The sequence below is a fragment of the Vulpes vulpes genome, chromosome 16 (assembly GCF_048418805.1).
Source record: "Vulpes vulpes isolate BD-2025 chromosome 16, VulVul3, whole genome shotgun sequence".
Taxonomy (NCBI): domain Eukaryota; kingdom Metazoa; phylum Chordata; class Mammalia; order Carnivora; family Canidae; genus Vulpes; species Vulpes vulpes.
The window spans coordinates 15,721,119-15,740,207 of record NC_132795.1 but is presented as its reverse complement, the minus strand read 5'-3'; the positions used below and the strand labels follow the sequence as shown (position 1 = coordinate 15,740,207).

Sequence of the window (19,089 nt, the reverse complement as noted above, 5' to 3'; positions counted from 1 at the left end):
ATTTGTTTTATGTTATACATGATCATTTTGAAAAAAAAACATTTCAACATGAAAGTTGTGTTTTGTATGATTGCAAAGTGAATTCTGTAGCTGGTCCAGTGCATGACATGTAGTAACTACTTAATGAATTACTTGTTTACTGGGTAAATGATTATAATATGCATATAACATGATAAATCATATTCATGTTCCTCCACTGTCCAATATAAAAAGAGTTTATTATTCATCATAGTGTGGAGATTTCTTTGGTTCAGTCTGTTTGGTTTCCAATGGTCCTTCCCATTTATATGTTATATTGTTTAAAGTATAGTTATTTGCAAAGAGGCTTTCAAGAGTGAAATTTCACCATGTCCTCAGAATTCTCTGCAAACCCAGTTCATTTTCTTGGCAAAATTAAAATAAGATTTTCAGCTTATTACTAGATCTAGCAGACATATTTTATATCCACAGGGAGCATGTTTACCATCTGGGCTAGTTAAGATCTGGAAGCATAGGATGTGAAGAGGAACAGAGTCCCTAAGTGTTCACTCTGGCCCCTTCTGGGCACCCCTTTCTTTGACTTGTTTGTAGCAGTTCGGTCTACCTTCAGCCCCTACCTGCATTCATTCACCTTGATAATGGCGTCCCTGTGCTTGGCTTAGACCTGCTGATTTCCTTCTTTCCTCCCTAAGTCTTTAATGACTGCAATTTCACTTCCTTATTGTTTTATTTATGAGAGACCAACAACACCTTTTCCTAAGATGAGGTTCTGACCATCATCCTCAAAGCTATGGAAACAGCTGAATCTCCCACCTCCAAACCCAGCTTCTGAATCTACCCTTTCCTCTGGGCAGAGTGAAGATCCGGTATGAGCTGCTCCCACAAAACCTGATTATTCGTTTGGATCCTGAGACCTTGTTCCAAGTTGTCTACACTGGGAGGCAGCATAACATCATGGTTGCAAAGCAGGGAGTCGTGATTCAGACTGCCCGCATCTACTTGCTATCCATGTGCAAGTTATTTCGCTTCTCTTAAGCAAGTTATTTAGCTTCTCTGCAAATAATACCACCTTTTATAGAGGTTATAACAAGTCCGTAAATGAAATTATCCATGTGAATCATTCAGCCTACTACTTAACGCTAAATAAACTATTATTATTACTGCCATTCCCTTATGAATGATTCTAAAATATCTAAAAGGTCTGTTTGCAAAAACAGCAAAAACATTTTCCATGAAAATGTTGCATGAAGCAAAAACATGTTCCTCCTAGAGGCATAAAAATGTCTATTGACATTCCACATGTCATTCCACATGTCATTGACATTCCACATGTCACCTGAAGAATTTAATATTCCATTAATTGTAGAAGATAAAATATAACTCATTGTCCACCAAGATCCCTCATGCAGAAAATTATTGACCCCAAAGTATCAACTGAGTTCCAAGTGTGTGAGAAGGACTGAGAATCTGGAGAGATGCAGCTCCACCCCCAGACCCATTTGGAGAATGAATGTCCATGAAATATTGATGAGTGACTGTACCTCAGTCCTGTGATTGGAAAGTTCCTGCAGATTCTACACCGAACAGGGTGAGTGATCATTTCAGTGGCAGATAACCGGTAGCAGGTTGGGAGCCACAGGAGGATGGGAGGCTCAGATTGTAGCCAAGACAAGAATTTTTCTTCTTTGATTGTTGAGCTTAACACCTGAAAAACAATGGCTCACTCAGATGTGTTTTTTAGGCATGACTTTGGTCTCTAGTGTAGATGAAAATGTATTTTCATCTTCTTTTCTGGCTGTTTCTGCCAAAGAAGTTTATCACATGGAAAGTCAGAGGCAAGTCTGTATCTTAGATTAGGTTGTCTGGGATGCTGTGCAGAGTAACAGTTCCCTAATTTGAACTGATCAGCATGTGTGTCTGCCCCAACTCCTGGGGACATTCATGTGGCACTCACCCCTTGGAAACAGCTGCGGGTAGCACTTTCCACAGAGCACAGAGCGCGACTTTCCCCCACGACAGTTGGGATCTACAAGAGGCAGGAAACCCCCTGTCAGTCATGAGAAGCCGGAGAAATATGTGACCCCTGGAATCAGCACACCTGACTAGTGGCACTTGCAGCCATGGAGTCACAAGTACTTGGTGTCTGAGACGGGGTGAACTGCCCCCATCCAAGCAGACAAGGAATATATGGGTTTAGTGCAATGCCTGAATGGGGACAGTCAATGAACAAGTGGTAAAGAAGTGGGGCTGTAAGGAAGGGGGTGGCTGAGAAGAGAGTCTAGCCATCATGGCAGTATGGGGACAGTTTCCATCGTTTCACTCCTTATGATCCCAGCAATATTATTTTCACCTTGCTTTGCCCTCACTTGTGAACTACATATAACAATAATATTATGCTTGTGTTAAGAGCACTTTTAGGAAAAACCTTTCTGAACACTTTCATATCATCTCATTTTAACAAACACCAATTTCTGAGCTGTCATCATTACCCCTGTTTAAAACAAGGGGTGCTTGAGATTTAACATTTTGCTCTGGGCAAAAATAAAAAGTAATTTAGCTGCATAATTGAGATCTCACTTCAAGACTGCTTACTCTGTTGAGGGGGGCTCACAAAGCTTTGTCCTTTTGACGCATGTCGTAAGTATTGTGATGGCTCACGCGATGGTTTCCACCTTTCAATCACTGTCACCAAAGGAGTTTCACTCAGGGACTAAGATCCCCTTGTGACTGCCAAGATGGCCAGGAACTTGGCTCTGACATTATCTAGATGCACAGATACGTGTACCTGTCACCTCCATTTATGCCCATGTGGTCACGAGTCCTAATTTCACGTCTGATGTCTTGTACAGCACAGGCTGTCAGGAGGCATTGCCTGCAAGCTCAAAAGTAATTTCGAAGACCCCCCCTGCTGAGTCCATCAACTCGAATAAACATTCTTCTAATCAGGAAAGTGGCACTTAGAACCACTTTGCTGACAATTAGCCAGGCAGGAGTCAACAAACATTTGCGTAATAGTGACAAGACGGCTGTGCTTTAAATTGATAATAACCTCGTCACCAGCTGAACATAAGTAACTACTCCCTACGTCATTTGTCCTTCGTCTGAAGAACTAATTCATTACCCATACTTTGGCCTGCGAGTGCTGATGAACTAACTGAATACTTAGTTAGAGGGTGTTCTTGAGCCCTTGGAAAGGGGATTAACCTCATGTAAAATAAGGGAAGGGGATCAGGGGGGGTTGACTTGCTAACTCTGCAATTCTGATATTACTGGTAAGAAAACTCTTCTGTAGTGGGCTTTAACCTCCATTTTGGCTTTTAGTATGTGCACGAAGATTTTGTGGATTAATTGCCCATTTGACTAATTTCTTGCAGGTGTGCTCTGGAAGATTGCGTGTGGCTAGATGGCATGCCAGCACAGGCAAGAAAGCCACTTGAAGTGATAATTTGGATTCTCTGGGGAGTGGTTTGAATCACACAGTGGGGCCTGGAATTTTCTATGGGAATCCATCTCTGAGTTCTTAATGGAAGTCAATGGGTTGATAATTTGCTATGCAAATTTCCACCATCCTAAGAATTTCCTCAGGAGTGTACTAATGCATGGGTGGGTGACAGAGCATTTCTAGAGCTGCCATTTCAGAAGCCCACTGACCTCAGTTGAGCCTGGAACAAGGGCAGATTTGTAGGGCTTGTTGGATGGGGTGATAGTCTGGGGCTACAGTAGTTAGTAAGCACAAGGAGAAGGAACATGCCCCCCAGACTACCCATTTTCATAATATTCACCTAAGCCCTCCAGTCTTATAAGTCTGACTGCATAAATGGGTGGACAAACTTTTCCACTCTCTCTGGCTCTCCACCAGTTTGAGTCTTAAGATGTGAGGAATGTTGGGGTAGTATCTCTGCTATGGCAGATATGCCTGAGAGTCAGCAGAAAGCTGGCAACGGGATTTATTTGCTGCCACCACCACCAGAACAGCTCTGAGGTAACTATACCTGGTGTTTACCTTTCCAAATTTTTAAAAAATCATCACTCCATTTAAAAAATATGAACATATTGAATGTTATTTGGGATTTCTAGAATAAATATTAATTATTATGATCAATAAGAACATAAAATATTAAGATCAAATCAAATCACAGGTAATTTTGAACAGGTTTTTCTTTCTCTCTCTCTCTTTTAAAGACGTATTTATTTATTTATTTTGGAGAGAGAGAGAAAGAGAGACCAAGTGCAGGGGAACGGGACAGAGGGAAAAGGAGAGAGTAAGAATCTCAAGCAGACTCTCTGCCGAGTGTGGAACCTGACTTGGGGTTCAATTTCATGACCCTGAGATCATGATCTGAGCTGAAATCAAGAGTCAGATGCTTAGACTGAGTTACCCAGGTGCCCCTGGATAGGTTTTTCTAAACTATACTCTGTGTCCTAGAGTTCTGATAATCTTCCTCTTTACCCACCCCTTCATGACTCTCTTCAGCTCAGAATTCTTGGTCCTGAAGAGTACCAGAATATGGCACGCCCAAATGTGCCTCTTTGGCATATGGATTATTTTAAGCTAACAGCTAATGAAAACCAGCAGATGCGGGAAAATCTCAAAAAGTAGGATACAAGTTTTCCTTTTGTCAAGAAAATGTACACTTATGAGGGAAATTTACATTTTCCAAAGGTATCTCTCTCTCCCTACCAGGAAGAGGAGGACTCCTAACAACTCTTATTAATGGAGAAGGTACCAACTTAAATCCTCACAACAACCTTTACCAAACAACCCTTGTTCACCATAGTTTTCCTGGTCACCTTCTTCTCATCACTTTCCTTCCCCATCCGGAAGTCCAGAACCCCTTTCCCTTTCTTTAGTTTAGATTGTATTTAAGCCTGAGTTTTAGTCAGCCCTTTGAGTTACTCATCATTGGGTGCTCAGATGGGTATGTGCCATCTACATGTTAATTAATTTCTGTTTGTTCTCCTCTTGTTAATCTGTCTTATGTCAGTCTAATTGACAGGGTCCCAGCCAGAGAACCTTACAATGAACAGAAGAAAAGATTATTCTTTTCCTCCTTATAGCCTAGACCCAGGAGAAAAATGACAGAAAGTTATAGCTTCACAGCACAGAAAATCTAGTGTGGGGATTTTACTCTGAAGAAGAGCAGAGGGCAGCCTGGGTGGCTCAGTGGTTTAACACCGCCTTTGGCCCCAAGCGTGATCCTGGAGACCCAGGATCAAGTCCCACATTGGGCTCCCCGCATGGAGCCTGCTTCTCCCTCTGCCTGTGTCTCTGCCTCTCTCTCTCTCTCTCTCTCTGTGTCTCTCACAAATTAAAAAAAAAAATCTAAAAAAAAAAAGAAGAACAGCAGAGACATCTTTGAAGCAGGGGTAAAGGTATACTGGGACAGCAACGCCTTCTACATAAGACAAACTGGAGTGTGCTTCACCCATATGTAGTTCTTGCTCAGATACATTGTTTAATGTCATTGTAACATTTAAGTAATGTATTTACTTTAAGGAGGCTAAATTCAAGTATAAAAACAATATTAAATTTGTACATTCTTAAAGCATAGGAAATGATGGAAATCTTAACTATTTGAGTCTTCAGCACTGCACTTAATTTATTCGTTCATTAAGGTTTGGCCGAAGGTCTTACTACACACTTTTTAAGCCCTTGGAGACATAAACATGAGTACAATAGTCTTTCCCCTTGAGAAGTAGTCTAGTGTTGAAGGCATATATCTGATAATAATGGTAACAAAATTCAACAAGTGCTCTAACAAAGCTATGCATAGGGATTTAAAGAGCTCTTGGTGACAAGGTGACTAATAATCTGAATGACTTGAAAGATGGACAGTATTTGCCAGGTTATTGGCAGTGGTGCTGCTGATAGATGGAACTGTAGGTCAGCTGCGGAGAACTTGGCACATGTTGGTCAGAGTAAAGATTTTGATATATAGGAGTGAAATTGGCATAAAAAATGCAAGGAAAAATTAAACACTATGGAATAAGCAAAAGAAACCACTAGAGATCCTTTCAATGGTGATACCTGACCACATAGAGATATACATCATTGCCTTTGACTAAGCTATTTTACAATTCTGCAAGATAATTAAAATTAACTTGTAGAAAATGGATTGAAATGTAAATAATTCTCTTCTGTAGACATGCAAATAAATTTCAGCCTGTTTGAGGACCCACCACCAATTTTCCCCAAAAGTCAGTCTTTCATCCACCTTGCAAGTTCATTTTAATATTCCTTATCTAACAGTTTGCTCATTCTTTGGTTGTTTCTTTTTTTTTTTGAGATTTTATTTATTTATTCATGAGAGACACACAGAGAGAGAGAGAGAGAGAGAGAGAGAGAGAGGCAGAGACATAGGCAGAGAGAGAAGCAGGCTACACGCAGGAAGCCTGATGTGGGACTGGATCCCCGGGGTCTCCAGGATCACTCCCTGAGCCAAAGGCATGCGCTCAATTGCTGAGCCACCCAGGCGTCCCTGGTTATTTCTTTCAACTAGTTGTAACACCTTACTGATACCCTCTTTCAATTAATAAATTAAATACACATTTGGACTCATGTTCATCTTATATTCCTGTAAAAATTATGATTTTACATCTTTTTGAAAAGATAAGGATTGGGTCATATCATGAAAGCTTTCATATGTTGCTAAGGAATTTAGATTTTGTTCTATAGACATGCATGGCCAATGATGAATTTTGGGCATGAGGCTGACATTTACATTTTGGAAAAGTTACTGACTACAGCATGGGGGCAAAGTTGGAGGGAGGAGAAGCTTGATATAGGAAGTGATTGTAAGAGCTCAGACCTATGCTCCAGTAACAGCAAGTGGCTAGAGAGGGGGAGGAATGACATGGAGAACTGTATTAAGGGAGAACTGACACTCTAAAAATCAGATTCTTTAATAACAACGGTGGCTAATATAATGGAACAAATTAAAAATTCTTGAGTATTAGAGATTTACCTGCTGTAGATCTGTTAGTAGGTTCCTCAAAGTGCTTCGAGTCATGCGTGCCCCAGAATCATAACCTCCCCTGTTATTTTCCGCATAGAGCTGAAAAAGAGCTAGACATACAAAGCAGAAAAGAAATCTTTAAACTGAATACGTGCAATATGTCTTGGAAGAATCTGTGCCTTGAATTCTAAACAGTTTATTTGTAGGTATGAAGGGAAAAGGAAGAGAAAGTTACATTTCTTGCTAGTATGTAGGCTTCCCAAATGAGGTGATTTGATAACTAATGAAAACCAATTCACATTTCAACCTCTTGATAATTCAGCACATCAGTGAGGAAGACCACGAGGTTGGTAAATGGCATTGTGAGGAGAGTCCCAGTCTTTAAAGGAATAATAACTACTTGTGTGTCTGAATAATTCCCACACAAATAAAGAGCAAGGGTGACCAAGTTATGAATAATTCGAAAGCAGAGATCCACGTTTTGAAAACTTCCGTCATGCTGAGTACATATCAAACAAGAGCCATGTGGCAGGGGAATAAGAATGAGTGAAGAAGATAGTGCATTGGAGATTTGGAGGTCACTGCACTTGATACACTCAAACTGCTCCGCGTGTTACCTCTGTATTTTGTAAGAGGGCTGTCCCCGGACAGAGCAATCAGGGCAGCAGCTGCAGGCGCAAGCTTGAGCAAACCCGTTCCTGTGCTACACGGCCACAAAACACAGAGACAAGAATGGGAAAGGCAGGGTGATTCTGGGTGAAGTGCTTTATAAAAACTATGCTAGTGAATACTTCTGACATCATTTTCCAAGGTCACACTTTTCTTTATTATTATTGTTTGTCAAGTTCACGTTTTTCCATGGCCTGCTTTCCTATAACTAGATTTAGACAGATGACAAGTTGAATTAAAATATTTCATCATTCATTCATTCATGTGCCCAACAAATATTTACTGGGGGCCTCCTCTGTGTTAAGCACTGCACTGGGCCCTAGGGAAAGAGAGACGCATCTTGCCTTCCTGGAGCAAGCAGTGTCACTTCCTGAGGATGCACACACCTGGAAACCAAAGAAAGATACAAGCACAAAAGGAAGGCAAAAAGAGCAAACATCTGTATAAAAGATCCACCAGGTCACAGGCCCTTACTTAGAGCCTAATCATCCTTTGCTCACTGGCTGGGTAGATCCAAACCCGCAAAACAATGTGTCAAAGGCAAGAGGATTGTTAGAGGCAGGCATTGATATTAGAAATGATAGTCAAAAGCTTAATATTATAGGGGGGTATTTTTGCAAAAAAAAAATGTTTTCTGTGGGGGGGAGGTGCTGGGGGACAGGAAGAGAATCTTATTACAGGCTACACGCCCAGTGTGGAGCCTAACATGGGACTCAACCTCATGACCTTGAGATCCTGACCTGAGCTGAAATCAACCTTAACCGACTGAGCCCCTCAGGTGCCCCTTCAAAAGTGTGATGCTTAAGGAGTCTGAAATAATGAAAAAAAAACTTGAGAATATATTTACATATTATTTGTGCAATAAAAAAAATAATAAACTAGAAAAGGAAACACTGTAGAAATTTGCCAGATGGCTAAACTGTGCTTGCCTCTGAAAGTCAGGATTTGGGGTGACATTTCTTCTTCTTTACTCTTTCCTGCACTTTTCAAATGTATTTACTACGGTTTTTAAAAAACTCCATTCTAAAAGATGAAGCCTACTGAGTCAAAGCCGCATTAGGTAAACAGAATGAAGAGGGATAAAAGAATGGTAGACCCCAGAGCCAGGGAAACACGCAGACACGCACACATCATTTACTCCATGGCATGCATAACCAAACTTCTGACGTGGTCTAAATTGGCTTACGGGTGCAGTGGACCGAATGCTTGGATCCTCCTGAAACGACTATGTCGAAATTCTCACCAACAAGGTGATTAAATTTGGGGGATGATTAGGTCATGAGATGGCGCCCTCGTGAACTGCGTTAGTGCTCTTACAGGAGAGAACTCCGAGAACTCCCTCACCCCTTCCACCACATGAAGACACAACGAGGAGAAGATCGTCCTCTGCAAGTCAAGAAGCTGGTGCTCAGCAAACACCGAAATGGGAGGCCCCTTGACCTTGGACTTCCCAGTCACCAGAACTGTGAGAAATAAATGTTTGTTGTTTGAGCCACCCTCTCTACAGTATTTTTGTTGTAGCAGCCCAAACAGATTAAGACAATAGGTTAGCCACTCACACATAGGTTCATCAAAACTGAGGAACTTGCACTGAGGAACAAAACAAAAACTGATAATTGGTTACAAAGAAATGAGCAAAGAAATAAGCTAACTGAGGACACAAGAGAAAAGTGTAGTTTTTCTGTATGCACACCCTAGCAAGGGGTGTGTGTGTGTGTCCAGGGTGGAAATGAGTTTGCACAAGACAAAAGTAATGAGGATTTGTTTTTCCCTTTTTGCTATCCACTGGTCATTTATATTAGTGAAGCTGATAAACATGTACTTCTTCATCCTCATCCTGAATGAATAATACATTTGTGGAAAACAGAGAATCCTTCTTATGTATCAAACCTCAAGTAGACCTTAGATGGTGGCCAATGACCAATGGTGACCAAGCACTGTCCTTGAGGTCACAGCATGACCTTCACACCCTCACCTGTCATACATCGTTGTGAGAAGGCTCAGAGTGAGTTCTGAAGCTCTGGGATGCACCTGTCCTGGTTTTTCCACCCCGACTCTCTGAAACAGCTCCTGAAGAGCCGGTAAGAGCTGCTGCACAGGGAGGGGCCTCTCTCTCACATCCCAGAAGTTGTGACGTAGGAGGACGTGCTGAATCAGAGAGCTGTCCATCAAGTCCACTGTGGGAAGCAAACAAGAAATTGTCTAGTTTTCCAATGGGAGCAAAGGCTTCAAAGAAAGACTTCAAATAAAGCAAATGTCATCTAGTGTTTAATTGAGACTTTTTTTTAATGGCAGCTGTTTTCTTTAGAGGGAGTTGGATATGACCACCATTGGGATGTGTAGAATTCAGACCTTATCAATCTGATAGCAGATTTGATTTTGGAAAAGCACATCTGTTAGTAAAGCCTAGTTATAACATTATTCCCGGGGGAACCTCTAGGATGTTGCCTTATTGAATGAAATTGAAAGGGGAAAAAAGTGAGAATATTGAAAAATAGCCTTCCAGGAAAGTTAAGGCACTGTGCTGAGAAGTGGTGAAAACATTTTTTTATATTCTTTATTAAGTCAATTGAGTAACTTTACCTTTCGTGCTCAAATATAGTTTTCCCTGTCCACAGCCTTGCTTCAGAAGGAATATTGTGTTACGATGCAATTGCCTAAGTTAAAAAGCCCAGTGTTTTTTATATAAAGAGCAGTTGCTGAATTATCAGACTCTTCAGGTCCTGTCCTTGCCTCAACGATATTTCTTCTTGTTGATCTTGGTTCCATCGATATTATTATCTAGGGAAGGCACTTAATAAAGCCAAAGTTGCTTACAAAAAATAATGGTTTATTTCTTGTTTGTTTGTTTTTACCACCTCCTAAAATTTTTACAGGGCAATGAATACAAGGAAGAATGAAATAGAGCTAACCCTATGGTTTCTTGCAGACAGAGGATAACAGACAAAATTAATAAACACCCACTTGTACCGTCTGAGAGATGAGGATGTCAGTGGCACCCAGCGCTGCTGGCATTGAAAATGCTTCAGTCTGTGGAATGATAAAACCCTGCGCTTTCCTCTACTTCGTAAATCAGCCTCACAGATAAGAAATCTAGCAAGTATAATAAAATTTTTTATTTGTTCTCTGATCCTGCTTTCAAGGGGCGAGTCTACAGCCGTGAGGAGTAGGTTTTAGGATGTGACTTTAATAAAAACCTGGCTGCAGGTGGTGGGGCCTGCAAACTGTTTTATCGTTATTCAATCGCAGAACTCATCACGTTGGCCGGCGTGCTGTACACAGGGCGTTCTTGTCTTCTGCTGCGAGGGCTGTGTTACAGCACAACAGATAACGGTGGTGTGCGTGCATCTCAAGATTTATGTGGTGCTCGGAGACCCTGCTGTCTGGAGCTCACGCTGTGCTTTATCTAGGGTTTGGGGACTTTTTCGTTTTCAGATTATTGTTTGGATATCTTTTCTAGGTAGACCTTTGAACTACCAGGTTTGTGTATTGTTAATATTCCCCATGAGTATCAGTTTCTAATTCTAGGGGTAATATTCAAAAAGGTAGATCCTGAAAATTGACTGTTGGTCCACAGCCAGGCATTAACGATGGAGGCATCCACGAACGTTTGCTGCTAACTTTCTTTAATGGGAGAAATTCCCCCCGGAAAATGGCATAGTTGAGGATAAATTCTTGGTGAGTATGTTTTGCCTTATGTTGATCCCTGGAATACTAAATAATAGCTAGAAGTGAGTTTGTCTGCCTTGCAAACTACAACCCCCCACCCTTTCTTTAAAGCTGAGGATCCCTATGTCCTATGAAGACATAGGACCCTTTTACAGACTGCAATAGGGAAAATAGAGAAAACGAGTCACATTTGTTGAAGAGATGGTCTTTTGGGTTTCCCTCACTTGCCTCAACTTCTTTTCCTGCCCTACTCCCCCTCCTAGGCACTTTGTGAAGCACAATTTGAAAACCACCGTCTATATAGCCTATGAGGCAGAAGGCAAACTATGAACAAAATTCCAAACTTCAGGAGAAATGTCCTTGGAAAACACAACTTCTTTAAAGTTGGATCTGATAAATGTCATAAACCACTTCACGTGAAGTGCTTTTCTTAATGCAATACAGAACTTATTAGAAATCAATAACTTTAGATAGGTTGAAACCCTGTTGTTTTTGTTTTGTTTAGATTAAAGATTTTATTTATTCATGAGAGACACAGAGAAAAAGGCAGAGACACAGGCAGAGGGAGGAGAAGCAGGCTCCATGCAGGGAGCCCGATGTAGGACTCAATCCCGGGACTCTAGGAACGTGCCCTGAGCCAAAGGCAGAGGCTCAACCACTGAGCCACCCAGGTGCCCCCAGTTGTTTTTCATACATAGGACTCGTTTTATTTCATTTTGGAGAATTTTTTCACTAAATAAACACTTTCTACCAAATTTTATCTTCTTTTGCCCATCATACCAGTATAGGAAAAGAAAATCATAGCATTCAACCAGATATAAATTTAATGCAAAAAAAAAAAAAAGCAGTTCTCAAAGAATTATTGAGATAGTTTTGAGATTTGTGGCCTAAGGACTATTCATCTGAACGTACTTTTGCATATTCAGAGAGAGGGGTTCAATTTCAAAATGCAAATCTTATGTAGTAGAAGAGATTTTAGACTTTCATGGTTAAGTCTACAAGTGTAGATTCTAAACTAACTTATTTTATAATTTTATTTTGCATTGATGTTGGTATACTGAAAAGGAAACAAACACACAAAAAAATATCCAGAAACCAAGTAGGAAAAGTTAAAAAAAAATGTAGGGGCAGTCTGGGTGGCTCAGGGGTTTAGCGCTGCCATCAGCCCAGGGTGTGATCCTGGAGACCCCAGATTGAGTCCCATGTCGGGCTCCCTGTGTGGAGCCTGCTTCTTCCTCTTCCTGTGTCTCTGCCTCTCTCTCTCTCTCTATGTCTCTCATGAATAAATAAAAATCTTTTTAAAAAATTAAATGCTCATTCACAGATTATTTTCTCTCTCTGGGCAGCAAAGCTACAGGTGGATGGCACATACAGGATGTACCACCCCCCACCCCAACCCCATCTGCTCTGTTAATGAGGTAAACACTTAGATCCAACCTTCTGGATCCAGCAGTCACTTGCATTGGGGAGTTTCTGTTTTCTCTGCGAATTTTACATCACACATCAAGATCAGATTACTTCAAGTTTTAAAAGAGATTCTGTACTTACGTTGGCACAGAGTTTGCACTGAACATAATTTGAAGGCTGTTCTGTAAATGGAATTCTCAATACTGTGAAGAGCATCTGTAAAGAAAACATGAAACATTATGGATAAAGGACCATCTCATTAGATAAATCCCATATCAGAGAAGGAAATCCTAGAGACCTACATGATCTAGCCCTGTGTCATTCTGTACGCGAGGAAATCAAAGTGTAGAGCTCTCTTTCCTACCTGGGAACCAAAAATAATGGATTACACTGTCCTAAGCTGCAAATGACCCTACAGGACATCCTCTGAGTCTACTAAGCTTTTGAACAGTCTTGGGGCACCTGGGTCACTCAGTCAGTTAAGTCTCTGCTTTCGGCTCAGGTCATGATCTCAGGGTACTGTGATCGGCCCTGTTCTGGGGCTCCCTCCCCAGTGAGGAGTTTGCTTCTCTCTTTCCCTCTGCCCTACACTACCAGCCCTCCGCCACCTCTGCAATGTGCATGCTCTTTCTCTCTCTCTCTCTCAAATAAATAAATAAAATAAAATATTTTTTAAAAAGGAAATAGCCTTATGAAGTAAGTAGGATAAAAACCCCCGTGTAGAATATAAACTCAACTTTGTTAATATATTCTAGTCAGATGTACACACATGTATACATGAAAATGACGCAAAAGCTCTCCATCCATTCATTCCTTCAGCAAATATTTATTGAACTCTTACCAAATGGCCCCAGCATGATTCCAGGCCCTTGAAATATAGCAGTTAACAAAACAGATATACATTTCTGCCATGTGGAGCTTAATTTCTAGGGGCATTTGTCAAATTGTTAATAGAGGGTGTCTCTGGTTGTTTGAATTCTTAGTATAGTTATTTTCATTTTACCTGTTGATATCACCTCAATTTGTTTATAATGAGCATATGTTATTTCTCTAATCAGAAAAGAATTATTTATATACCTTCTTTTGAGAGTTACCACCACCACCATCACTACAACAAGGTCTAACATTTCTGAGCCCTTACGAGGCACTCAGCCCATTTCACAGTGCGGTGGAGAAGAGAAAGCTCTGCAGCCATGATTAGTTCTTTTTTCTTTTGGGGGAAATTAGTTTCCTTTTTGATCTTCACTTTCTTCATCAGATAAATATGTACGTGTGCTGGAGACGTGTTTGTGACTAGAAACACAGGGAGCCCTTTAGCTGCTGCCAAGTAGATAGACCACAAAGCAAAACAAAACAAGAGGCTGCTCAGTGGATTTCATCGATTCAAGTGTATGTGGCAGGATAATTTATGGTGACATTGATTTCTTTTTTATTTTTGCAGAAGTGGGAAAATTTGAAGGATGAAAAGGCAGTTTTTCCATGTCCATTCCTGTGTGTGTTCCAAGGTCTAAACTCTTTTTACTCCTTTGGAAGATTTAACAGCTTCTTTGTGTTTAAGGGGCCACCCTGATGTCAGCCCACCCAGGTGTTCATATGAAAGGCCCATCAGAGAATTAAAGCCACTCATGGAATTGGGAGAGTTTGAATCAATACTAATAAAATTTCACAGACCAAGATCAAAGGTGAGTTGTTCTTCCAAAGCAGAACAGGTGTGCTGGTCCACCAGAAGAAAGCTGAAGGGGTGCTGGGTGGCCAGAGGAACAGGTTTCCGTGGAGAGGGATTTTGTTACGTCACATACCAGTGGGATCCCCCACTTTCTGAACTCTCAATCTCATCCTCTCTTCTAGCTCCAACTCCTTGATCCATACACACATTCTGGACTCTCCCTTGCCTTAGAACCAATCTTGATTTCAGTGTTGCTCTAGCTATGGCTCCCTTTTACTTGAAGGGGGACAGAGGCTGATGACTGGACAGGAGGTTCTGAATACTTCAGGTCAGATGTTCAACATAAGAACCTTAAGGTTTTTTATCTGTCTTTAAGGGATGGCTCCTCCCCAAACTTAACTGAGTTTATATTTCATATCAAACTACAATGACTTGGTTTTGGCTTAGAAAATAATATTTCTTGCCCTGGAGTGTAGTGGGGGGAAAGTCCTAGCTGTTACACATATGGATATTGAGTGCCAGGCACTATGCTAAACTGCTGAGGGGTATATGGTGCTAAACCAGCTCAGACCCACCTTTGGAAAGTTAGAGCACACCTAAAGCTTCTCCTGGAACATACACTAATTCAGCGATGGATATATGACCATGAATGGAAGACACTTACTTCAGGTGAATGTGCCTATAATGTCATCAAACAAGTGCTTTTAAGAACCCTCCACATCCTTCCCCCCCCCCCCTTTTTTGAACAGGTGCAACCATATCAAAGAAGGTACATTTTGCCCTAAATCTTTTGTTATTTAACATTTCCCAATGTTTTGAAAATGCTTTTCAGTTTTTAGCTGAGTCCAGTGTTAAGAGTATGAAGAAGACAGAAACACCTCTGCCCTATATCAGGAAAACAAATTGAGAGTAGTCATTATGGTGTGGAAATAGTTTACAAAAATATAATGCCCAACATTTTCTTTCCTTCTGGAAATTGGCCAGTTTTTGTGCCCTGGTTCCTCTCAGATGCACCAAATGAATGCAGAGAATCAGCAAACTAGGAGCTCTGCAGGTTCCCAGATGCTGCCGTTGGTGGAAGAAAGATTCTGTAGCTGCTCCACCATCTGGCCCATTGCACTCCTGTCAAATTATGTTTTGCAGTGTCATCTGATGAAGTTATGCAGCATAACATGGCAAGCTGTGATAGAGTACAACGTGGAAAATGAATGAGTATCCCAGGTGATTCACTACCAGCTATGCTTCCTAAAGGCTTTTTTCTCCCCCTCTCCTGCTGGTGGGAGAAAACTCAAGAAAGGAAGGAACTGCGTGATGTATGAGGCCCAAAGCTATGAAGAAAATAGTTTTAGATACTTAAAGAAATAATAATACAAGCTACATATGGTCTTGTTCATGGAGCCAATTTGACTGCAAAACATGTTTTGGTTTAAAGGATTCTTATTTTTGCTTAGCCAGATCAATATATGTCACTTTCTATAGATTCTAAGAATGTAATAAACTGTGTTTTGACTGTCCATCATCTCTAGTGGGATGATCCAGAAATAGATATTTTTGGTCAGTGGTCCTCAAAGTGTGGCTCCAGGTGAGTGGCATCAGTATCACCTGGTAACTTGTTAGAAATGCATGTTCTCAGATATTATGCTGAGTGAAGTAAGTCAATCAGAGAAAGGCAATTATCATATGATTTCAACCATATGTGGAATATAAGAAACAGTGCAGAGGAGTATAGGGGAAGGGAGGGAAAGCTGAATGGGAAGTCGTCAGAGAGGGAGAAAACCCAGGAGACATTCTTAACTACAGGAAAAAACCGAGGGTTGCTAGAGGGGAGGTGGGTAGGGGGATGGGGTAATTCAGTGTTGGGCATTAAGGAGGGCATGTGATGTGATGAGTCCTGGGTATTATACACAACTGATGAATTATTGAACTCTACATTTCAAACTAATGATGTATGTTGGCTAGTTGAATTAAAAAAAAAAAAAAAAGAAATGCATCTTCTCAGACGCCAGCCCAGGCCTACTGAGTCACAAACTCTGGAGGTGGAACTTGGCATTTTAACAAACTCTCCAGGTGACTCTGAGGCTCACAAAACTTGGGAAACGTTGTTTTAGGGAAAGTTGGGCTTTGAATGGATTATCTACTGCTTTGTATGACACTTAGTACAATAAGGGCTTAAATTTCGGAAACCCAAAGATGATCTGAATCATTTGTAATGCTGCTTTTAGGTAAATAACTTGAGATAGTACATAATTTTATATAAAACAAGTGAAGTTAGCAATCTAGATTTCAGGTAGCAGAATAAGGCTGAAACTAGATTCAGTAATAAAAATGTCAGAAGCCAGTGCGGTTCAGTCAGTTAAGAATCTGTCTTTGGCTCAGGTCGTGATCCAGGGTCCTGGGATCGAGGCTTGCATCGGGTTCTCTGATCAGCGGGGAGCCTGCTTCTCCCTCTTCCTCCCCATGCTCGTGTTTCTCTCTCAAACGAATAAATAAAATCTTAAAAAAAAAAAAAAGTCAAGCCAATCCTAGGCTTATCTCGGCATTCAGTGGTATTGGTAGAAAGGGGAATTAGTGTCTTCATACTCATTTATCAAATCACCCAACTTTGGCTTCACATAGCACTGTGAACTTGTCCCTGACATTAAAATATCTACAGTGATTTTTTAAAAGATTTTATTTATTTATTAGTGAGAGAGAGAGAGAGAGAGGCAGAGACCAGGCAGAGGGAGAAGCAGGCTCCATGCAGGGAGCCCGACATGGGACTCGATCCCGGGAATCCAGGATGACGCCCTGGGCCAAAGGCAGGTGCTAAACCGCTGAGCCACCCAGGGATCCCCTACAGTGATGTTTTAATAATAAAATATGAAAATACATAAAAATAGGATAAGCCATTTTTTGTATATTTGATCAGTAATTTAATTATATTGAGAACAAGTCTTTTGTTAAATTACTTTTGGTGCTTGGGGACAATAGACCAAATACTCTTCCATACACTATGAATTTTTGCTTAGAAAAAAAAGAAAATCTCTTTAATCACCCACTAGTTTCTTTTTCTTCCAGATACCAAATGTCTACTCTTCTGCAACTCAGAAGTCTGAAAATACAACATCTGTGCCTCATTTTTTTGTTTACAAACTGTGCTCACAAACTTGAAAATAATACTTACCTTGTTTATCTGGGTCCATTTCAGGAATTTCTTAGAATGGCAGATGGTAAAAGGGTCTCTGTAACTGGAAATAAATCAATATTTTAAGCAGAAGGTTTTTGCAGTAGAAGGGTAAGGATGGAAGAACAAAAAGACAACTAGGCAAAGTCATTTCACCTGTGGAACAATGAATAAAAGGTGTTCACAGAATAATTTCTTGGGAAGATACAAATAAGGAATGTTAGGGTAGAGGCTTAATATACTGGCCACCGTAGTGGAGATTTGGAGCTATATCTCAACAATTGAGAACTGCTCCTGAAACTAATACAGTGAATACTTGGAACTGTTGAGCATTATAATTTTAATCTCACCTCAAGAAAATGTAAATTTACTTGAATTTTTAAGGACAAAATTTGAAGCTCTCAATGCTTAAATTTCTAATAGTACTATGCTAAATAATCTTCATATTAAATTTCTGACAGACACTATCCATTTGAACACCTTATCATACATATATGTGTGTGTGTGTGTGTGTGTGTGTATACACAGAATTCAATTAATGTTTTATTTTAAGAAGAATAGTCAAGGTCACCTGGGTGGCTCAGTCAGTAAGTGTCTGACTTCCACTCAGGTCATGATCCTAGGATCCTGGGATTGGATTGAGCCCTAAATTGGGCTCCCAGCTCAGTGGGATCCTGCTTCTCTCTCTCCCTCTGCCCGTCCCTCTGCTTGTGCTCTCTCTCTCTCTCTCAAATAAATAAATAATCTCTCTCTCTTCTTTTAAAAAAATATTCAATTAGCCACCTGTTGTTTCATGTTGGCAACTATTGTTAAACTACACACACACACACACACACACACACACACACATTTTTAACTGACCAAAAAGAATGGGTAAATGGGTTTCTTAGAACCTTATATGATTCTAAGAAAATTATTTTTTAAAATATAAGTGGTTGAGAGCTATTTTTAAAAGTTGCATGATAAGTAAATTTAAATAGTACTTTCCTCCTCTTCTAATGTATTAATTAATCAATGGCACAAAGAGTATTACAAACAAAAACTGACTGCACTAGTTACATAAAAATATGATGGCAGTAGTGATAATCCCAGACTTGCCCCAAACTAGGAAGGTTCCAAATATATTCAGGTAAGATTTATTTTGAAAAGTTATAGCAATCAGATCAGAACTCTTTTTGGTATAGAACTGCTCCCCCAAGCTCTTCCTAAAGCCCCTAGGTAGGTGCAGAAGGGTCTAGCCTCCCGTTCCATCAGCAATGCAGCTAGAGATGAAAGTGATCCGCTTCCTCTCCAGCTCCTTACCTTTCTTACTTTATTGGGAACCAGGTTAGCCAAACAGTCTGTATCGGTTACTCAGCAGTTTTGGAAGAGGGAAGAGCTCAGTAGTAACAGATTTCCAGATGTGGCATTTCCATGGAGAGTTGATGTCTTATTTTGACTGCCCAGCAATTTCATGCAAAGCAGTGACATTGAAGCTACAACCCTTTTTAAGGCCTTACAAAAGTGCATTCATTAGTAATAAAGATCTTGAATAATTTAAAGCTACTCCTACATCTCTGTTACAGCAGGCTATTTCTGTA

General features: G+C 40.5%; 1 protein-coding gene across 1 annotated transcript in view; it reads right to left on the bottom strand.

Annotated features, from left to right (window-relative positions):
* Positions 1-17,528, bottom strand: part of DYTN (dystrotelin) — a 49,457-nt gene extending 31,929 nt beyond the window's left edge. Inside the window, exons 1-7 of the mRNA XM_026002056.2 lie at positions 17,510-17,528; positions 12,822-12,896; positions 9,580-9,781; positions 7,553-7,638; positions 6,945-7,045; positions 1,934-2,005; positions 1,521-1,684 (exon numbers count right to left, since the gene is read on the bottom strand). Of these exons, the coding sequence (XP_025857841.2) occupies positions 1,521-1,684; positions 1,934-2,005; positions 6,945-7,045; positions 7,553-7,638; positions 9,580-9,781; positions 12,822-12,896; positions 17,510-17,528 (719 nt within the window). The remainder of the gene's footprint in view (positions 1-1,520; positions 1,685-1,933; positions 2,006-6,944; positions 7,046-7,552; positions 7,639-9,579; positions 9,782-12,821; positions 12,897-17,509) is intronic.
* Between the last annotated feature and the right edge of the window lie 1,561 nt (positions 17,529-19,089).